Raw genomic sequence first — 16,708 nt, forward strand, 5'->3', positions numbered from 1 at the left:
TTTTGAAGTTGTTCGTATAACAATTCTACATCCTTATCTTCTGTGTCTGCCATTGGAACATATACTTGGATCAAGATGAAATTGATTGCTTCTCCTGCAGACGGATTGACATGATTCTATCACTGATAACATTGTACTTTAGTACCATCTTTAAAAGCTTATTATTGAGGATGAATGCCACACCATTTTTCCTATGTGTTTCATGACCAGAGTAGCAGATGCAATCTTCATTTGATTGAAAATGACCCTGTCCTGTCCATTTGAGCTCACTGATACCTAGCAAATCAATTTTGTTTTTTTCCATTTGATCTTTAACAACTTCCAGTTTTTCTTGATTCATGCTTCATATGTTCCATGTTCCTATGCTGAGAATATCTTTACAGCTTTTAATCTCCCTTTTCTGTCTAGCAATTTCAGCATTAGGACATCCTGGCGGCTTTGATCCATCAGCATCATAAACACTATACATACCCCGGGAGATGGTAAGCTCTTTCCTAGTAGTATGGTGAGTACTTTCTGACCTAGGGGGCCCATCTTCCAGCACTGTATGTCGATTCTTTATATCTCATCATCATCAAATTTTCTTGGCAGAATACAGAAGTAGATTGCCGGGCTTTTCGTCTGCACAGTATAAATTCAATGTTGTCGCATCAAACGTGATCCTTCGCCTTGAACACTGCTCACCTGCTGCAGCCCAGATGGGTGGTACATCGTTAGTGTGACATCTCCGCTGAAACCTATCTGCCTTGGGAGGCCCTGCTGGTAGTGAAACTACCGACGGCAAAGCTTTCATCTTCTCAGAGGCACGTCAAGCCCATATACCATGACTGGAATTATATTGAATGACCCAGAAAGCATTTAAAAGAGATGGAAAGAATATACAGAAAATTTATACAAACAAGGCAACGAGGTTAACATTGGGGAAATTGAACTGGAAACTGAGCCAAAAAAGAACCAGATATTTTAAAAGAAGAAGTCATAGCACCAATTAAAGTTTTATTGAAAAACAAGTCATCTGGTATCAATGGTATTCCAGTTGAATTAATAAAAGCCTCTTAAGGTTATATTATGGCCCTCACTTGACTGTGCCAACAGATTTGGAAGGAGAAAACATGGGCAACCGATTGGAGAAGATCATTGTTCATACCTATACTGAAGAAAGGTGATGCGAAGGACTGTAACAACTACAGAACGATTGTATTAATTCCACACCCCAGCAAAAGATTGCTGAAAATAATACAATGAAGGCTCCAATCATACGTTGAGTAAGAATTACCCAAAGTTCAGGCTGGTTTCAGAAAAGGTTGAGTAAGAAGAGACATTATTGCCAATGTTAGATGTATATTGAAGAAGAGCAAAGAATACCAAAAACCCCTATACCTTTGCTTCATCGACTACAGCAAAACTTTTGATTGTGTGGATCACAATAAACTATGGAGAACTCTAGCGCAAATGGGAAAACCCAAACACATAACTCAGCTGATAAAGAGCCTATATGAACATCAAGAAGCTATAGTGAGAACTGAATATGGCAACACTGATTGGTTTCCATTAAAACATGATGTCATCAAGGATGCATCTTGTCAGTTTACCTTTTGAACCTGTACAGTGAAACCATCTTCAGAAAAGCACATTTGGAATATGAGAGTGTTGGTTTCAAAATTAGTGGCTGAAATATAAACAACCTACGCTATACAGATGATACAACGCTCATCACCAGCAGCAAAAAAGACATGCTGAATCTACTGAGAAGTGCCTGGAGTGGAACCGCAGAAGACAAACGTGAATAGGGACGGAGGAGTAATAGACCCTGATCGATTTTCAGAGGGTTGTGTTTGTGAAGAGCTAGCTAAAATAAAGGTAGACAAAGCAATGGGCCGGATGGTGTACATTCAAGGGTGCTGAAGAAACTTAGGGAAGTTGTGGTAACTCCGCTGACTGACCTTTTCAATGAGTCTCTAGAGTCAAGAGTGGTACCAGAGGAGTGAAGAAGGGCAAATGTGGTCCCTCTCCACAAAAGTAGAAGTAAGGAAGACGTAGAGAATTATAGACCGGTAAGCCTGACTTATGTGGTAAGCAAATTAATGGAAACACTTTTAAAAGAGAGAATGGTGAAGTTACTGGAATCCTGTGGATTACAGGACCAGAGGCAACATGGATTCACTAGAGGCAGGTCTTGTCAGACAAATCTGATCAATTTCTTTGACTGGGTGACCAGAGAATTGGATAGAGGATGTACATTAGATGTGGTGTATTTAGATTTTAGCAAAACCTTTGACAGTGTTCCACACAGATGTCTAATAAACAAAGAGTCCCCTTGGGATGGATTTCAAAGTTATGGGCTGGGTCAAGAAATGATTGAGGGAAGGCAACAGAGGGTAGTGATCAATGGAGATCACTCTGAGGAAAAGGATGTTACCAGTGGTGTTCCTCAAGGTTCTGTTCTTGGGCTGGTTCTTTTTAACATTTTTCTAAATGATATTGCTGAAGGGTTGTCGAGTAAGATTTGCCTCTTTGCGGATGATACCAAAATCTGCAATAGAGTAGATATGCTGGATGGTGTGAATAACATGAAGAATGACCTGGTGAAGCTTGAAGAATGGTCTGAAATTTGGCAGCTAAAATTTAATGCTAAGAAATGCAAGGTCATGCATTTGGGCTGCAAAAACCCAAGAGAACGGTACAGTTTAGGGGGTGAAGAACTTATGTGCATGACAGAAGAACGGGACTTGGGTGTGATTGTATGTGATGATCTTAAGGTGGCCAAACAGGTTGAAAGGTTGAAGTATGCTAGGTTGCATAGGGAGAGGTATGGCCAGTAGAAAAAAGGAGGTATTGATGCCCCTGTATAAGACTTTGGTGAGACCTTATTTAGAATATTGCATACAATCCTGGAGGCTACACCTTCAAAAAGAGGAAGGCTACTAAAATGGTGCATGGGCTTCATCATAAGGTATATGGGGACATTTTACAGAAAGGGTGGTAGATGTATGGAACAGTCTCCCAATAGAGTTAGTGGAGACAGATACTGTGTCTGAATTAAAGAGGGCCTGGGATAGGCACGTGGGATCTCTCAGAGAGAGAAAGAGATAATGGTTACTGCGGATGGGCACACTTGATGGGCCATTTGGCCTTTATCTGCCATTATGGTTCTATGTTTCAAGTCAAAGCCGAAAGCCATAACATGGAATTAGAATTGAACATAAACTAGACGAAGATCATGAACACAAAAATGATCAAAATTTTGAACTTGAAAGTGATAGAGTAGAAGTTGTAAAGGATTTCAATCTCCTGGGCTTTTTTGTAAACAAAGAAGAAACTAGCAGAGAGGAAATACTCTGCAGAATAGCACATGATCGTTCTTCAAGGAAGATTCTCAACAAAGTATTCAAAGGCAAGGAGGTAACACTCCAAACAAAGATCAGACTTGTTAACATACTAATTTTCTCAGTGGTCAGTTGTGGATGCAAAAGCTGGACACTACGGAAACAAGACAGAAAGAAGATTGACTCAATTGAGCTTTGGTGCTGGAGAAGGATTTTAAGAATGCCGTGGACTGCCAGAAGAGCTAACAAATCGATTTGGGTAGAGATCAAAACGGCTATGTCACTCGAAGCCCAAATGATGAAGTTACAACTCTTATTTTGGTCACACCATCATGAAACAGGAACTCTGTTGGGCACGAAATGAGAATGACCACACAGTACGTTAGAAGATAAGTACATGGCCATCGTTTGATTAAGAAGACCATGGTTGGAATGCAGTGTGGTGTTGGAACCTCTGTGGAGTTTAAATTATGAGACTATATATATTTGTCAGTTGAAAAGAGCAGCACTTTTTTCATGGTCATTTTTTTTTTTTTTTCAAAAAGTTTGATTTATATGCAACATTTATAAGTGGAGGGTTTTTTTTTTTCTGCCGAAGAAATAGGAGCAGGTCAATGGCTTGTCTGGGACTTTCTTTTTGAACTGAGGCTTTTCCTCCACATTTTCTATTTTTTGTTCCATGATTACATTTTTTATGACCATATATACAAGCTCACTCTGTATGAATGGATAATTTAGGCTCCTTTTTTTCAAGCTGCAATAGGTTTTTTTCTCACTGGCTGCTGGATCCTTGCTCTATTTTCTTTTTAAATGTTAGCACCAGCCACCGAGTTCCATCCTGGTTACGGTGAAGTCCATCCTTTTAGAATAGGCTCCCCATTTTCCAGAAAGTTGCTCATTTCCTAACAAATCTAATTCCCTCATCCCTGCATGCATTGAGAATGGAGCTGTGTCAAACTAGACTAAACTAAACCTTAGGTTTATAGACCGGGTCATTTTCATGTAATAAAGCTTGACTCAGTTTATATCAATTAAGAAAATATAGAAAAGAACATGAGTTTACAATTTAGAAAATAACCATGTTTTTAAATTTTTTACGAAAAAGTTGAAATGAACCAAATTCTCTTAGTTTGAAAGGATAGGATTGCCTCTTGGAGTCAAGGAGAAATAGTAATACTAGAAGACATAAAATGAGATTGTGGGGTGGTAGACTCAGAAAGAACTTTCCCCTCCGTATTCGCAAATTCCGTATCTACGGATTCACTTATTCGTGGTTTTAAATAAAAAAATGCATTTTCATTTTTCAGGCTATTTTAAGCCTTACTTGGTGGTCTAGCTGGTTTTCGGGGCAGAAGCGATCTTCCCACGCTCCTGCCCTGTGCATATCACTCACAGGAAATGGCTTGAGAGACTACGGGAGCTCAAGGCAGCCATTTCCTGTGAGCAATCTGCATGGGGCAGAAGTGCGGGAAGATTGCTCCTGCCCTGAAAACCCACTAGACCACCAGATAAGGCTTAAAGGGGGGGGGGGGGGGGCTTTCAGGGCTTAAAATAGCCGGGGGAAGCGGGGGTTAGGAGCAGAACAGGTCTGAATATTATTTGCGTTTTTTTAATATTCGCGGGCCGGCTCTGCCCCTAACCCCCGCAAATATGGAGGTGGAAGTGTACTTTTTCATGGAGAGGTTGATGGATGTCTGGAATGCTTTCCCTGGAGAGGTGATAGAGGCAAAAACAGTGAAGGAGTTCAAAAATACATGGAATAAATACAAAGGATCCCTGAATCAAAAGAGGAGAGTATCAAAAGAGCTCTACAGAACTAGAGCTATAACTTTATTATGATGAGCAGGAGCGTGCAGGAGTGGTGCGTAAATGACAGCCCCGGCAATGAAGCCGATGCCAGACAAACCTCTATGGTCTGAGTCCCTTATGTAGCAAAATGGATGAGATAGGCTGGAATTAGCTTGGATGGTGACTCCAGTGGTGGAGCACTGTGGCTGATGCCAGGCGGACTTCTGCGGCCTTTGTCCTGAGTGTAGCAATGTGGATCAGGAGCAAGAAAGCACTTCTTTTTTTTTATTTTTTTATTACCACATTCATATAGTTTGAATACAGGTCTTGCCTATCTCAGGGGAGAGGGGAGAAAACATCTTATACTGGAACATAGCAAGTAAAATGAATAATTACTGGATTGTTGGTTTAACATTGCCTCAAAAATGAATGTGACTGTTGGGCAGACTGAATGGCAAAAAACAAAAGGAATTGACCCTGAAATATCCACAGAGAAGAAAATCCAAAGAAAACCAAAAAAGCTCTGTGGAGTGACGACGTTCCAAAATGGATGGACCTGTATGCATACATTTATACCAGCTGGATTAAGAGGAACATAAAAACAAAGAATGAAAGCAAGCAAGCCACCCAGAAAGAGAGCGCTGTAGAGTACAGACCAAAAAAATCCTCTTACTGACCTTAATTCATATTCTGAATGCTAAGTACTGTTACTTCTTATATCAGTTACTTTTTTCAGATCTGACAACCATTTCGTTCACATGCTCAAGACAGTGTTAAAAGAGTCCCTGTAGGTTTAGAATGAACTTCACACTAGAGTAAGGTGTTTGCTAGCGTGTGGTATTGTTGGGTTGGAGGGAAGATTTTGCAGTGTAAGCCTGTCCTGCTGGTAGTTCAAATATGGGCTGCTTGAAGGCATTTTTCAATGAATGTTTGTTCAGGTCATGTATTTTTTTTTTTTTAATTCTTTATTGATTTTCCACATATTAACAGTGCAAAATACAAATATAACAGCATATAATATATCAAGAAAAGCATATTCGTCTTACAAATATACATGAACAACCATTTTCCCCCCTCCATCTACCCATCATTTCAATGTCTCAAATATATAGTAATTTAATCCCACCCTTCTCCCACCCACCCTGGATGTATATTCTCAAAGGACCCAAATTAAGATAGAAGAATAGCTCACATTTAGCACACGTCACCTGAAAAAGTTAATGGAGGAGCTCTTACTGCCTCCTATTTAGGAGGCACTAAGGGCCTGATTCTATAAAGTCCACCTAAAATATCGGCGCTGACTAGTGCGACATTAAACATGGTTCTGGCATCCTAACTTTAGGCGCATCTAATTTATCCCAGGGTTTTTTCTTTGCCTAAATATCAGCACCTAATTCAAAAACAGGCACCTAACTCGAAAACATGCCCACGATCCGCCCCTAACTGTGCCTAATGTTAAGTAAGCACTTTGTGCTAGGCACCTACTTTTTATAGCATCGTGTTTTTTGAGTTAGGCACCTAACTTTCAAATAAGTCCAATTATGAGGTGTTAAGTGCCAATTATCAGCGCCAATTAAAATGATTGATTTAGGTGCCTACATTGGCTAGGCATGCCAATATATTTATTAAAAAATTTATATACCGCATACAACTATGTGGTTTCCATATCACATACATAAAATCTTTTTTTTTTTTTTTTTTAATCTTTATTAAGTTTTCAAAGCTAACAAAAAGTGCAAAACAATATACATACATATGTTAATAATCATAATAAGCACTTATAATCAATCAGTAACAATACAGAAAGAATAAAAAACCCTCTCCCTTCCAGTGTTTTCAATCGGGGAATAAAACCAAACAAAAGAGATACCCCCTCTCCCCTCTGGACAACATCATAATCGTCCCCCCAAATAAAAATAAAAGTGCTTAATTTTAGGTGGACTATATAGAATTTGCCTTTAAGTACTCCCGCTTTAACTCTGCATTAACTAGAGTGCACTAATGTGAACAAGCCAACTGGTTAACGCTTCCATGCTTATTCCTTGCCCAAGACATGTTCATTCCCCAAACATTTAGAAAAAAAGTTCAATTAGCGCATGCCAACAGGCAAATTACTGCAAAATATTTTAATGTGTTTTGCGGTAAGCCTTTTTCCCCACACTAAGCACATTAGTGCTTAACATGGCTTAGTAAAAGGCCCCTCAGGTAGGTAAGATGTGAATGTTGTGGACCAAAAGAGTGTGATCCATTCCATAAACTTACTCTCACTGTCCTCTTTTCTATATTCACTGATTGTACCCCTTTGTTATACCTCCATTCATGGACTGAACCTTTACGTAGACTGTACTGCCCTTCTTTGTTGTACCTATTTTCTCTGACTGTACCTATATTCGCTGATTGTCCAGTCCTTCTTTGTTGTAAACCGCCTCGAACTACTACGGCTTTGGCGGTATATAAGAAATAAATTATTATTAATCATATGTACAATTAGAAGTTTGTGATTTTATCAGGGACTTGTTTTTTCTTTCGTTTTGTTGGGGTTTTTTTTTTTTTAAACATGGATCTGTTTCATAATCACTAAGAACTAGTGCCAATGGTGACTGGAAAATGAGAATGCTTCATATTTTTATAAAGCCTATTGTCTAAATCTCTCAAGCAAAATAAAGAGGGTCTGTCTAATAATCACTGCAGTGGGCTCAGAACCTGAGGAACTTGGTTCAGTTCCCACTGCAGTTCTTTGTGATCCTGTTTAAGTCATTTAAACTGTAGATACAGATGTTCTATATAGCGGTTTGTTTGTTTTTTTGCTATTTCAGCTTGTCTGCGGTGTTCTTTGCTCAGATGCTTAAAGACAATAGACTGTTTTCAGTCCAATTCTTTATATGTGAGTTTGCAAACCATTGGACCCCTGAGGAAGGCGTGTTCGCCGAAACACGGACCGTGTAGGGTCCGGTTGGATTTTTATCACTGTATTTTTTATCATTGTACTTTTTTCATTGAATTTTCATGTTTTTATATGTCGATATATAATAAATTATCTCCAGAACATCTATATCCACAGTTTTTTGTTTTTGTTTTCATCGGAGGATTGTTTTCACTGTGGACCATTGGGTCTCCCCATTTTTCTTTGTTGTAAGTCATTTAAACTTTCATTCCACCAAAGGAGCCCTAAGTTTTGCGCTGAATGCAAAGAAGTCCATGGGAATTGAATGAGCTTCTTTGCATTCCGCATGCCGCATGCCGCTAATCCATAGCGCTGCTTTGTAAAAGGATTCCTTAGATTGTGAGCCCTCTAGGGAAAGAGAACAATGCCTGAATTCAATATACAAATCACTTTGTATCACAGAAAGGTTGCATATAAAGAATAAAAATACATTTTATGTAGCTTCAAAACTGTAACGAGAGAAGACAGAGGTTTTCGAGTCTCACAGTTTTCATGATTTTATCACTCTCCTTTCTTTCCACAGTATGTCCCTCCAGACCTGTGCATCTGTAATTTTGTGTTGGAACAATCATTGTCTGTCAGAGCCCTCCAAGAAATGCTGAATAATACCACACAAAATGCCAGTGAAGGGGTGAGTACTACAAATGCTTCACTTTTATACTGGCTCAACGGGGCTTCTCCCCCCCCCTTATTGCCAAATAAGCAGTCTCTGCCAAAAGGTCTTGGAGCAAGTTTGAAAGTGATCATGAAAGAAATGGGTAATAGCAGACAAAGGGTTAGATTCACTAAGGATACTGATCATTTTCATAGAAACATAGAAAGATGATGGCAGAAAAGGGCTATAGCCCATCAAGTCTGCCCACTCTACTGACCCACCCCAATAAGTCTGAATGCTAATGACCCAGTTTCTTAACTCGACCTTCGTAGGGATCCCACGTAGATGTCCCATTTATTCTTGAAGTCAAGTACGCTGGTGGCCTCGACCACCTGCACCGGAAGCTTGTTCCAGTGATACACCACTCTTTCCGTGAAGAAATACTTCCTGGTGTCACTACTAAATTTCCCCCCTCTAAGTTTAAGTGGATGCCCTCTTGTGGCCAAGGATCCTTTGAGAAAAAGGATGTCATCTTCCACCTCGACATGTCCTGTGATGTATTTAAATGTCTCAATCATGTCCCCCCTCTCCCTGCGTTCTTCTAGAGTGTAGAGCTGCAGTCTGTTCAGTCTCTCTTCGTATGAGAGACCCTTGAGCCCCGAGATCATCCTAGTGGCCATCCGCTGAACCGACTCGACTCTAAGCACGTCTTTACGGTAATGTGGCCTCCAGAATTGCACACAGTACTCCAGATGAGGTCTCACCATGGTCCTGTACAGTGGCATTATGACTTCTGGTTTCCGGCTGACGAAACTTCTATTGATACATCCCATCATTTGTCTTGCCTTAGATGAGGCCTTTTCTACTTGTTTGGCAGCCTTCATGTCTGCACTGATGATTACTCCCAAATCTCGTTCTGCTGAGGTCTTAGCCAATGTTTCTCCATTTAAGGTGTAAGTTCTGCATGGATTTCCGCTACCGAGGTGCATGACCTTACATTTCTTAGCATTGAAACCCAGCTGCCATGTTGAGGACCAGTTTTCCAACGCAAGAAGGTCCTGTGTCATATTATCCTGCAAACAGCCTTCACTTACTATGTTGCATAGTTTGGCATCATCGGCAAATAATGTTACCTTACCCTGCTGCCCTCGTGTCAAGTCCCTTATGAATATGTTAAAAAGGAGTGGACCCAGGACTGAGCCCTGCGGCACTCCGCTGGTCACTTCCGATGTTTCAGAGAGGGTGCCGTTGACCACCACCTTCTGATGTCTATCACTAAGCCAATCATTGACCCATGCAGTTATTGTTTCGCCCAACCCCATCGATTTCATCTTGTTTAGAAGCCTGCGGTGTGGCATGCTGTCAAAAGCCTTGCTGAAATCCAAGTTCACTATGTCCAGAGACTCTCCCGAGTCTAGCTTTCCTGTTACCCAATCAAAGAAGCTGATGAGATTGGATTGGCATGACCTACCCTCAGTGAATCCATGCTGATTAGGATCCCCTTAGATTCCCTTCATCCAAGATCGTGTCTAATTTACGTTTAATTAGTGTTTCCATGATTTTACACACTATCGATGTGAGACTCACTGGCCTGTAGTTCGCAGCCTCTGCTCTGCAACCCTTTTTGTGCAGAGGAACGACGTTAACTTTTTTCCAGTCCAGGGGGACTCTCCCCGTATTTAGGGAAAGATTGAAGAGCATGGCTAATGGTTCCGCCAGGACATTGCACAGCTCTCTGAGCACTCTCGGGTGCAATTCGTCTGGACCCATGGCTTTGCACACCTTGAGTCTTGACAGTTCGCTGTAGACGTCAGTTGGTGTGAACTCAAAATTCTGAAATGGGTCTTCCTTGCTTGACATTGCTTCCAGATGTGGTCCGTGCCCTGGTGCCTCATAGGTAAAGACCGAGCAGAAGTATTTGTTCAGTAGTTTGGCTTTATTGGAATCAGTTTCCACATAGTTCCCATCCGGTGTTCTAAGGCGTACTATCCCGTTTGTGTTTTTTTTCCTGTCACTAATATACCTGAAGAAGGATTTGTCCCCTTTCTTAATGTTCTTTGCTAGAGTTTCTTCCACTGCAAGTTTGGCCTCTCTGACTGCTGTTTTGACTGCTGCAGACCTAGTCCTGTAATCAATGTTAGCTTCTCCTTTCCCCGTACGTTTGTATGAAAGAAATGCTCTTTTTTTTTTTCCTTGACGAGGTGCGAAACCTCATCAGTGAACCATTGGGGTTTTTTGTTCCTTTGTTGTTTATTTACCAATTTTATGTAGCGGTTAGTTGCCTCGTGTAGGGTCAATTTCATGGTTGATCACATTGCTTCCACATTATCAGTTGCTTCTTGATCCTGCAGCGTCTGATGGACGAAATCTCCCATGCGTGCGAAGTCAGTGCCTCGGAAATTGAGTACCCTCGTTTTTGTTTGTGATTTAGGGAAGCCTTTCCTAAGGTTGAACCATACCATGTTATGGTCACTTGTGGCTAGTGTTTCTCCCACCGAGACCTCCGAGACACTCTCCCCGTTTGTGAGTACGAGGTCTAGGATGGCCTTGGCCCTAGTGGGCTCTAGTACCATTTGTTTGAGCCGTACTCCCTTCATGGCTGTTAATATCCTCCCGCTACCACAAGATGTCGCTGAGAGTGTGTTCCAGTCTACATCAGGCATGTTGAAGTCCCCTAGCAGAACAGCGTCCCCCCGTAGAGTGATATTCTCAATGTCTTCAATTAATTCAATTAATTTCCCGACCACTTTCCGACCTGATTCACTAACCTCGTGGCCGATCATCTTCCAATCAGAACCGATCCGCGCATGCAAATGAGGGGAAATGGCATGCAAAGTAGGAAGGATGCGAATCACTAAACAAATGCAGGTACACCGACTGGGCTGGCCTATCTAAAAACAAGCGACTGCCGAGGACCAGTCGCTTGTATAAAAACCCTGCTCTCTGCCCCCATTCTCCTGCTGTGGCCACCCTGCTCTCTGTCCCGATCTCCTGTTCTCTGCCCCGATCTCCTTCTGCTCTCTGCCCCGATCTCCTGCTTCTCTGCTCTCTGCCCCGTTTCTCCTGCCCTTCCCCGCAGTGCAAGCCCGTGGTTTTAACCTGTGGATTAAAACCACAGGTTCGCGAAGATAAATAAAAAAGCTCACGAAGGTAAAGGAAGAAGTAAAAAGTTTTCTCCAGCTCTGCTGGGCACAGAGGGCCAGCACATGTGCAGACCATGGAGAGCGTTCTGTGCAGTCAGTTGGGGACATGATTCTGATCGTCCTCATTTGCATGAGGATGTGTCATGAATCAGCCCCCTGGACCCGGATCGAACCTGGATTGGATCGGTAGGGGAGTTTTGTGAATCTGGCCCAAATACTCATACAAGACAGGGAGAGGGAGAGTGAGAGGTCAGGAGAGAAAGGATACCAGACAAATAGCACCACGATAAAACCTTCGGCAATGCAGCACTAGCACAGACTCACCAGAGATACATTAATGCCCCTTATAGAGAACTTAAAGAACAAATGGATATGGACTAGACACAGAAGCCCTGATGCTAAAAGCTCTGAGCTATAGTGATAGAGCCCACTCCATACTGCAGGAACAGCACAGAAATGTAGCCCTCCAATGTTCAGAGTTAATGACATTCAAATTATATGCTCACTGTGAGACTGATCGTTAAGAGGGAGAAATGTGCCTGGTACATATGCACAAGAGTTCCATGGTTAGTGCAGCTCTTGTGATCATGCACTGGCAAGCGATGAAGTGAAGCACACATCAGCACTGTTCTGCATTTTTTTGGTGAAATCCTTTTTATTGAACTTGAAAAACATTCATATAGAATACAATATGATATGCAAACTGTCAATTAAACCATCCAAAGTGATTTAATTATTACAATATAATCCCCTCTTCCCAACATAAATTATTGCTTGCCACACAATGAACCTATACAGTATTGATAAAGACTTCTAAAGTAATCAAATCCAAGAGGGCTTCTGTACCTTTAAATAAGCTTTTCAAAGAGTTTTTCACTCGTCAGAAAACAAGTACCAATGTGTGCTTTCACTTTCGGGACTACACTTCTCCCTCTGTATTCGCTGTGATAGGGGATTAACAGAACCGCAAATACAGAAAAACCGCAAATAACCTTTTCATATGTTATTTGCTGTTTCCTATTAAAAACCATCGTGAATATAGTGAAACCGCGAATAACATGATGGGAGACCTGACCTGTTCTTGAAGGAGAGGCAAAACACGGTGAAGAAAGTGCTGGGAATCAGCGATTATCTCTGTAAACACTTGGAATCAGCGATTTCTCTATGCAAGCTGATGTAATTTGGGGGGAGGAGCCAGCAAGCTAAAAACCATGAATAATCGAAACTGATTGCTGAAACCGCAAATACGGAGGAAGAAGTGTACTTGGATTCACCCACATTTCTTTCTCAGTACAGCCTCTTACAGGCTTGCATGAGTTTTCTTCCACTTCCAAGACATATCAAAACTGGCAGATTTTAAACTGAAAAAAAAAAAAAAATCCTCTCGTCCAACCCCCCAATGCAGGCTCTGAGCTGGCGGTAGGATTTGTTTGCACGCTTTTCTCTGAGCATTGAGAGGGAATAGCACATGACCTCATTAAAAACAAACCTGTTTAACCGATTTGTATCCTAAGACCTCTTATGCCCGACCTCTCGTTTTCCAAGATCTCTTATGCCTTCCTCGGTATCTTGCTTACCTATATACATTGTACCTATATATTGTACCTATATCCTGCTTACCTTTTTAAATTGTATCTATTTCGCTGATTGTTCAGCCCTTCTTTGCTGTAAACTGCCTCGAACTACTTCGGCTTTGGCGGTATATAAGAATAAAATTATTATTATTATTAACATCTGTGTGACTATATTTAAATACAATTTGCGGCCATCGTTGGTTTGCATGTTGTTTCCTGTGTTAATGTTATCATCAGAGCATCCTACGCAGATTAACGCTGGCTCTAGTTTAGCGCTAATCAGCTCTATCACCAGCATTAGGTTCTGAGCATCAGCCTCAGAGTCCATGAACTAAAGAACATAAAATAAGTCTTGCACTTTCAAGTGTAATGCTCCAACTTTATAGAATCTGTGGTCTTTGGCAATTTATTTTGAGAAGGAATAGTTGAAATTTTGGAAAATGCTGAAAGTTTATTTTTGGGTGAGAGTGGCCCATGTTTAAGGTTGGTTTTAAGAAGTGCTAATTGTTTTTACCTTTTGAATTAAAGAGGATTTGTTTTATTGTGAACCAGCTTAGGAAATAGCCCCCTCCTTTACAAAGCTGCACTAGCATTGTAAAGCTGCGCTACAAAGCTGCGCTAGCGGTCGTGGCGGTAACAGCTTGGACACTCGTAGGAATTCTATGAGAGTTGGAGCTGTTACCACGGCGGCTGGCATGGCTTTGTAAAGGAGGAGGTAAATTATTTAGGTAAGATATCTATTATTTAATTCTCATTATAAATTATACGAGTATATTAGATTTGAACATAAGAACATAAGCAGTGCCTCTGCCGGGACAGACCAGAGGTCCATCCCGCCCAGCAGTCCGCCCCCGTGGCGGCCCAACAGGTCATGACCTGCCTTAATCACCAGAAGGGGTCCCCTTGCTCCTTGTTGGAGTTTGTCCTTGTTCACATTTGATTATATTACATATTTTTAGACTCCTGATGCAGGCTGCAGAGCTGAAACACAGGTTGAGTCATTTAGAAGCCATTATTTGTTGGACTTGATCGCCATGATCTCTGCTGTTTTGTTTGGGCTTTTTTGAACCATGGTAGGACCCATTTGTGGTCAAAAGCAGAATATTCAGCTTTCTCAAACAAATACATAAATTCTGAACATGAAAGAGACAATTTTAGAAGATCTACATGAGTATAAAAAAATCCATTTGCCTATATAAATTGGTATGAATATAAAAGTTGCAGCAGTTTTAGTATAGGCACTAAGGCCCTTCAGGGTACCTGGGATCCTTTTTGGTCCACTCTCACCTCTACTGTGAGAAGGAGGATCTTAAATGGGTAATCCTGACTTAGGGCTAGATTCACTAACCTTCAATCTGTGGGCGATTGGAGGCAAGCCGACAAATTCACTAAAGGCCAGCATGCAAATGGGGGCGATCGGAGGAACGCCCCCCACCGACCACATGGATCGTTAGTGAGCGATCCTGAAGCATGTGCCGACCAGCTTCTTTGTTTGTAGATAGTCTGTGCATGCTTGCAGAGCTGCGAGCTGCTTTTATTTTCTGTTCTACTTTTTTAATACTTCGTGAGCCTGTGGTGTGTTGAAGATTTCTCAGCCCAAGCAACCAACTTCCTAAATTCTGAGTGTTATATCGTTAAGTACCAATTTGCGGAAACCAAATTCTATGTTTTGACATTGTTTCAGATCATTGATTGAACCATATCCACGTCATTCTCTTGGTTGGGCTAAGAACTTTCCAACACCCCCTCATCTAATATAATAAAACAGAAAGCCGCGCATGCGCACTTCCTTTGCGTGCATCCGTTTTCCGTGAGCTGTAGCAACCCATAGGAAGTGCACATGCGCGGCTTACGGTCTGGCCTCACGTGAGGCAAGACAAGTGCGCATGTGCGCCCTTCCCTGCTCTCCACCTGCGGAGCGGCGGCTGCCGGCCGCTAGCACCCCCTGCCCTCTCCGTCGCCTCCCGGCTCCAGCGGCGTAGGCAGCACTATAAACACGCTGCTTCGTGCCCTTCTCTGCCGATTTCCTCTGCCGCATCTCTGATGACATCATCAGAGACAGACGCGGCAGAGGAAATCGCCAGTAGAAGGCCACGAAGCAGCGTGTTTAAAGTGCTGCCTACGCAGCTGGAGCCCCGAGGTTTGTCGGCGGTGGGAGGGTCAGGAGCAGGCCGGATCGACAACGGAAGTAAAAGAAGGGGGAGGGGCCGAACGGAGCAGGGAAGAGAAGGTAAGAGAAGGGAAAGGGGGAGTGTTGGAAAATGCTGCTACTGCTTCTACACAGGAAAGGGGGGGATAGGAGGGAAATGCTGTTGCTGCTGCATAGGGAAGTGGGATGGAAATGCTGCTGCACAGGGAAATGGGGAAAAATGACAGACAGACAGTGGGAGGGAGGGAAACAGAAAGAAAGAAAGACACAGGGGCAGGGAGAGGGACAGAAAGACAGACAGAGAAAGGGGGCCAGAGAGAGAGTCAGCGGGAGAGGGAAAGGGGGCTGCTTTGGGGGGAGGGGTGTGCTTGGGGCAAACAGCTTTGCTCTGGGGGGAAGACAGAAGGGGCCATGGAGAGAAAGGGAGAGGGATAGGAGGCTGCTTTGGGGGGAGGGGTGTGCTGGGGGGAGACAGAAGGGGCCATGGAGAGATAGGGAAAGGGGGCTGCTTTGGGGGGAGGTGTGCTGGGGACAGACAGCTTTGCTCTGGGGGGAAGACAGAAGAGGGCCATGGAGAGACATTTGGGGGGGAGATGGGTGCTGGGGGCAGACAGCTTTGCTCGGGGGGGGAGGGGGAGACAGAAGGATACAGACAGCGGCCAAGGAGAGAGAGATAAAGAAACACAGACAGACAAGACACATCTATTCTAGCACCCGTTAATGTAACGGGCTTAAAGACTAGTATATATAATATTCTGGTTCCTTGTTCATAGTAACATAGTAGATGATGGCAGATAACGACCCGAATGATCCATCCAGTCTGCCCAACCTGAGCATCAGAGGAGGCAAAGGCCTCTAGGAAGAGCAAGGAGCTCCTGCATCCTGTGAGACAGTGTTTTCTGTCACAGGGCAATACCATTATGTCCTCCTCTCCTTGTCTGAAACATTTTTTAATTTGGGTACATTGATCAATAAAAAGAAGTTATAGATAAATAGTTCTTTCTTTTCTTTTCTGATTCTTGGTGAGCCGTTGGATGCGAATGCGTTAGCGGTCTGCAGTTGTGGAAGCCCAGCAGAATTGTTCCTTTATTAAACCATTATCTCTTCTGTTCCAGGAAGGCTGCACTACTGCTCTGGGTTTTTAGTAAGGCTAGTACACCTGAATAAGGGTTGGCCTCGGTAGCTAAGA

At 42.5% G+C, this 16,708-nt stretch overlaps 1 protein-coding gene across 2 annotated transcripts in view; it reads left to right on the forward strand.

Moving 5' to 3' along the window:
* Positions 1–16,708, forward strand: part of RYR3 (ryanodine receptor 3) — a 693,107-nt gene that overhangs the window by 75,068 nt on the left and 601,331 nt on the right. For both annotated transcript variants that reach the window (XM_033952387.1, XM_033952388.1), the window contains exon 3: positions 8,582–8,689. In XM_033952387.1, the coding sequence (XP_033808278.1) occupies positions 8,582–8,689 (108 nt within the window). The remainder of the gene's footprint in view (positions 1–8,581; positions 8,690–16,708) is intronic.

Source organism: Geotrypetes seraphini, chromosome 7, assembly GCF_902459505.1.
Source record: "Geotrypetes seraphini chromosome 7, aGeoSer1.1, whole genome shotgun sequence".
Taxonomy (NCBI): domain Eukaryota; kingdom Metazoa; phylum Chordata; class Amphibia; order Gymnophiona; family Dermophiidae; genus Geotrypetes; species Geotrypetes seraphini.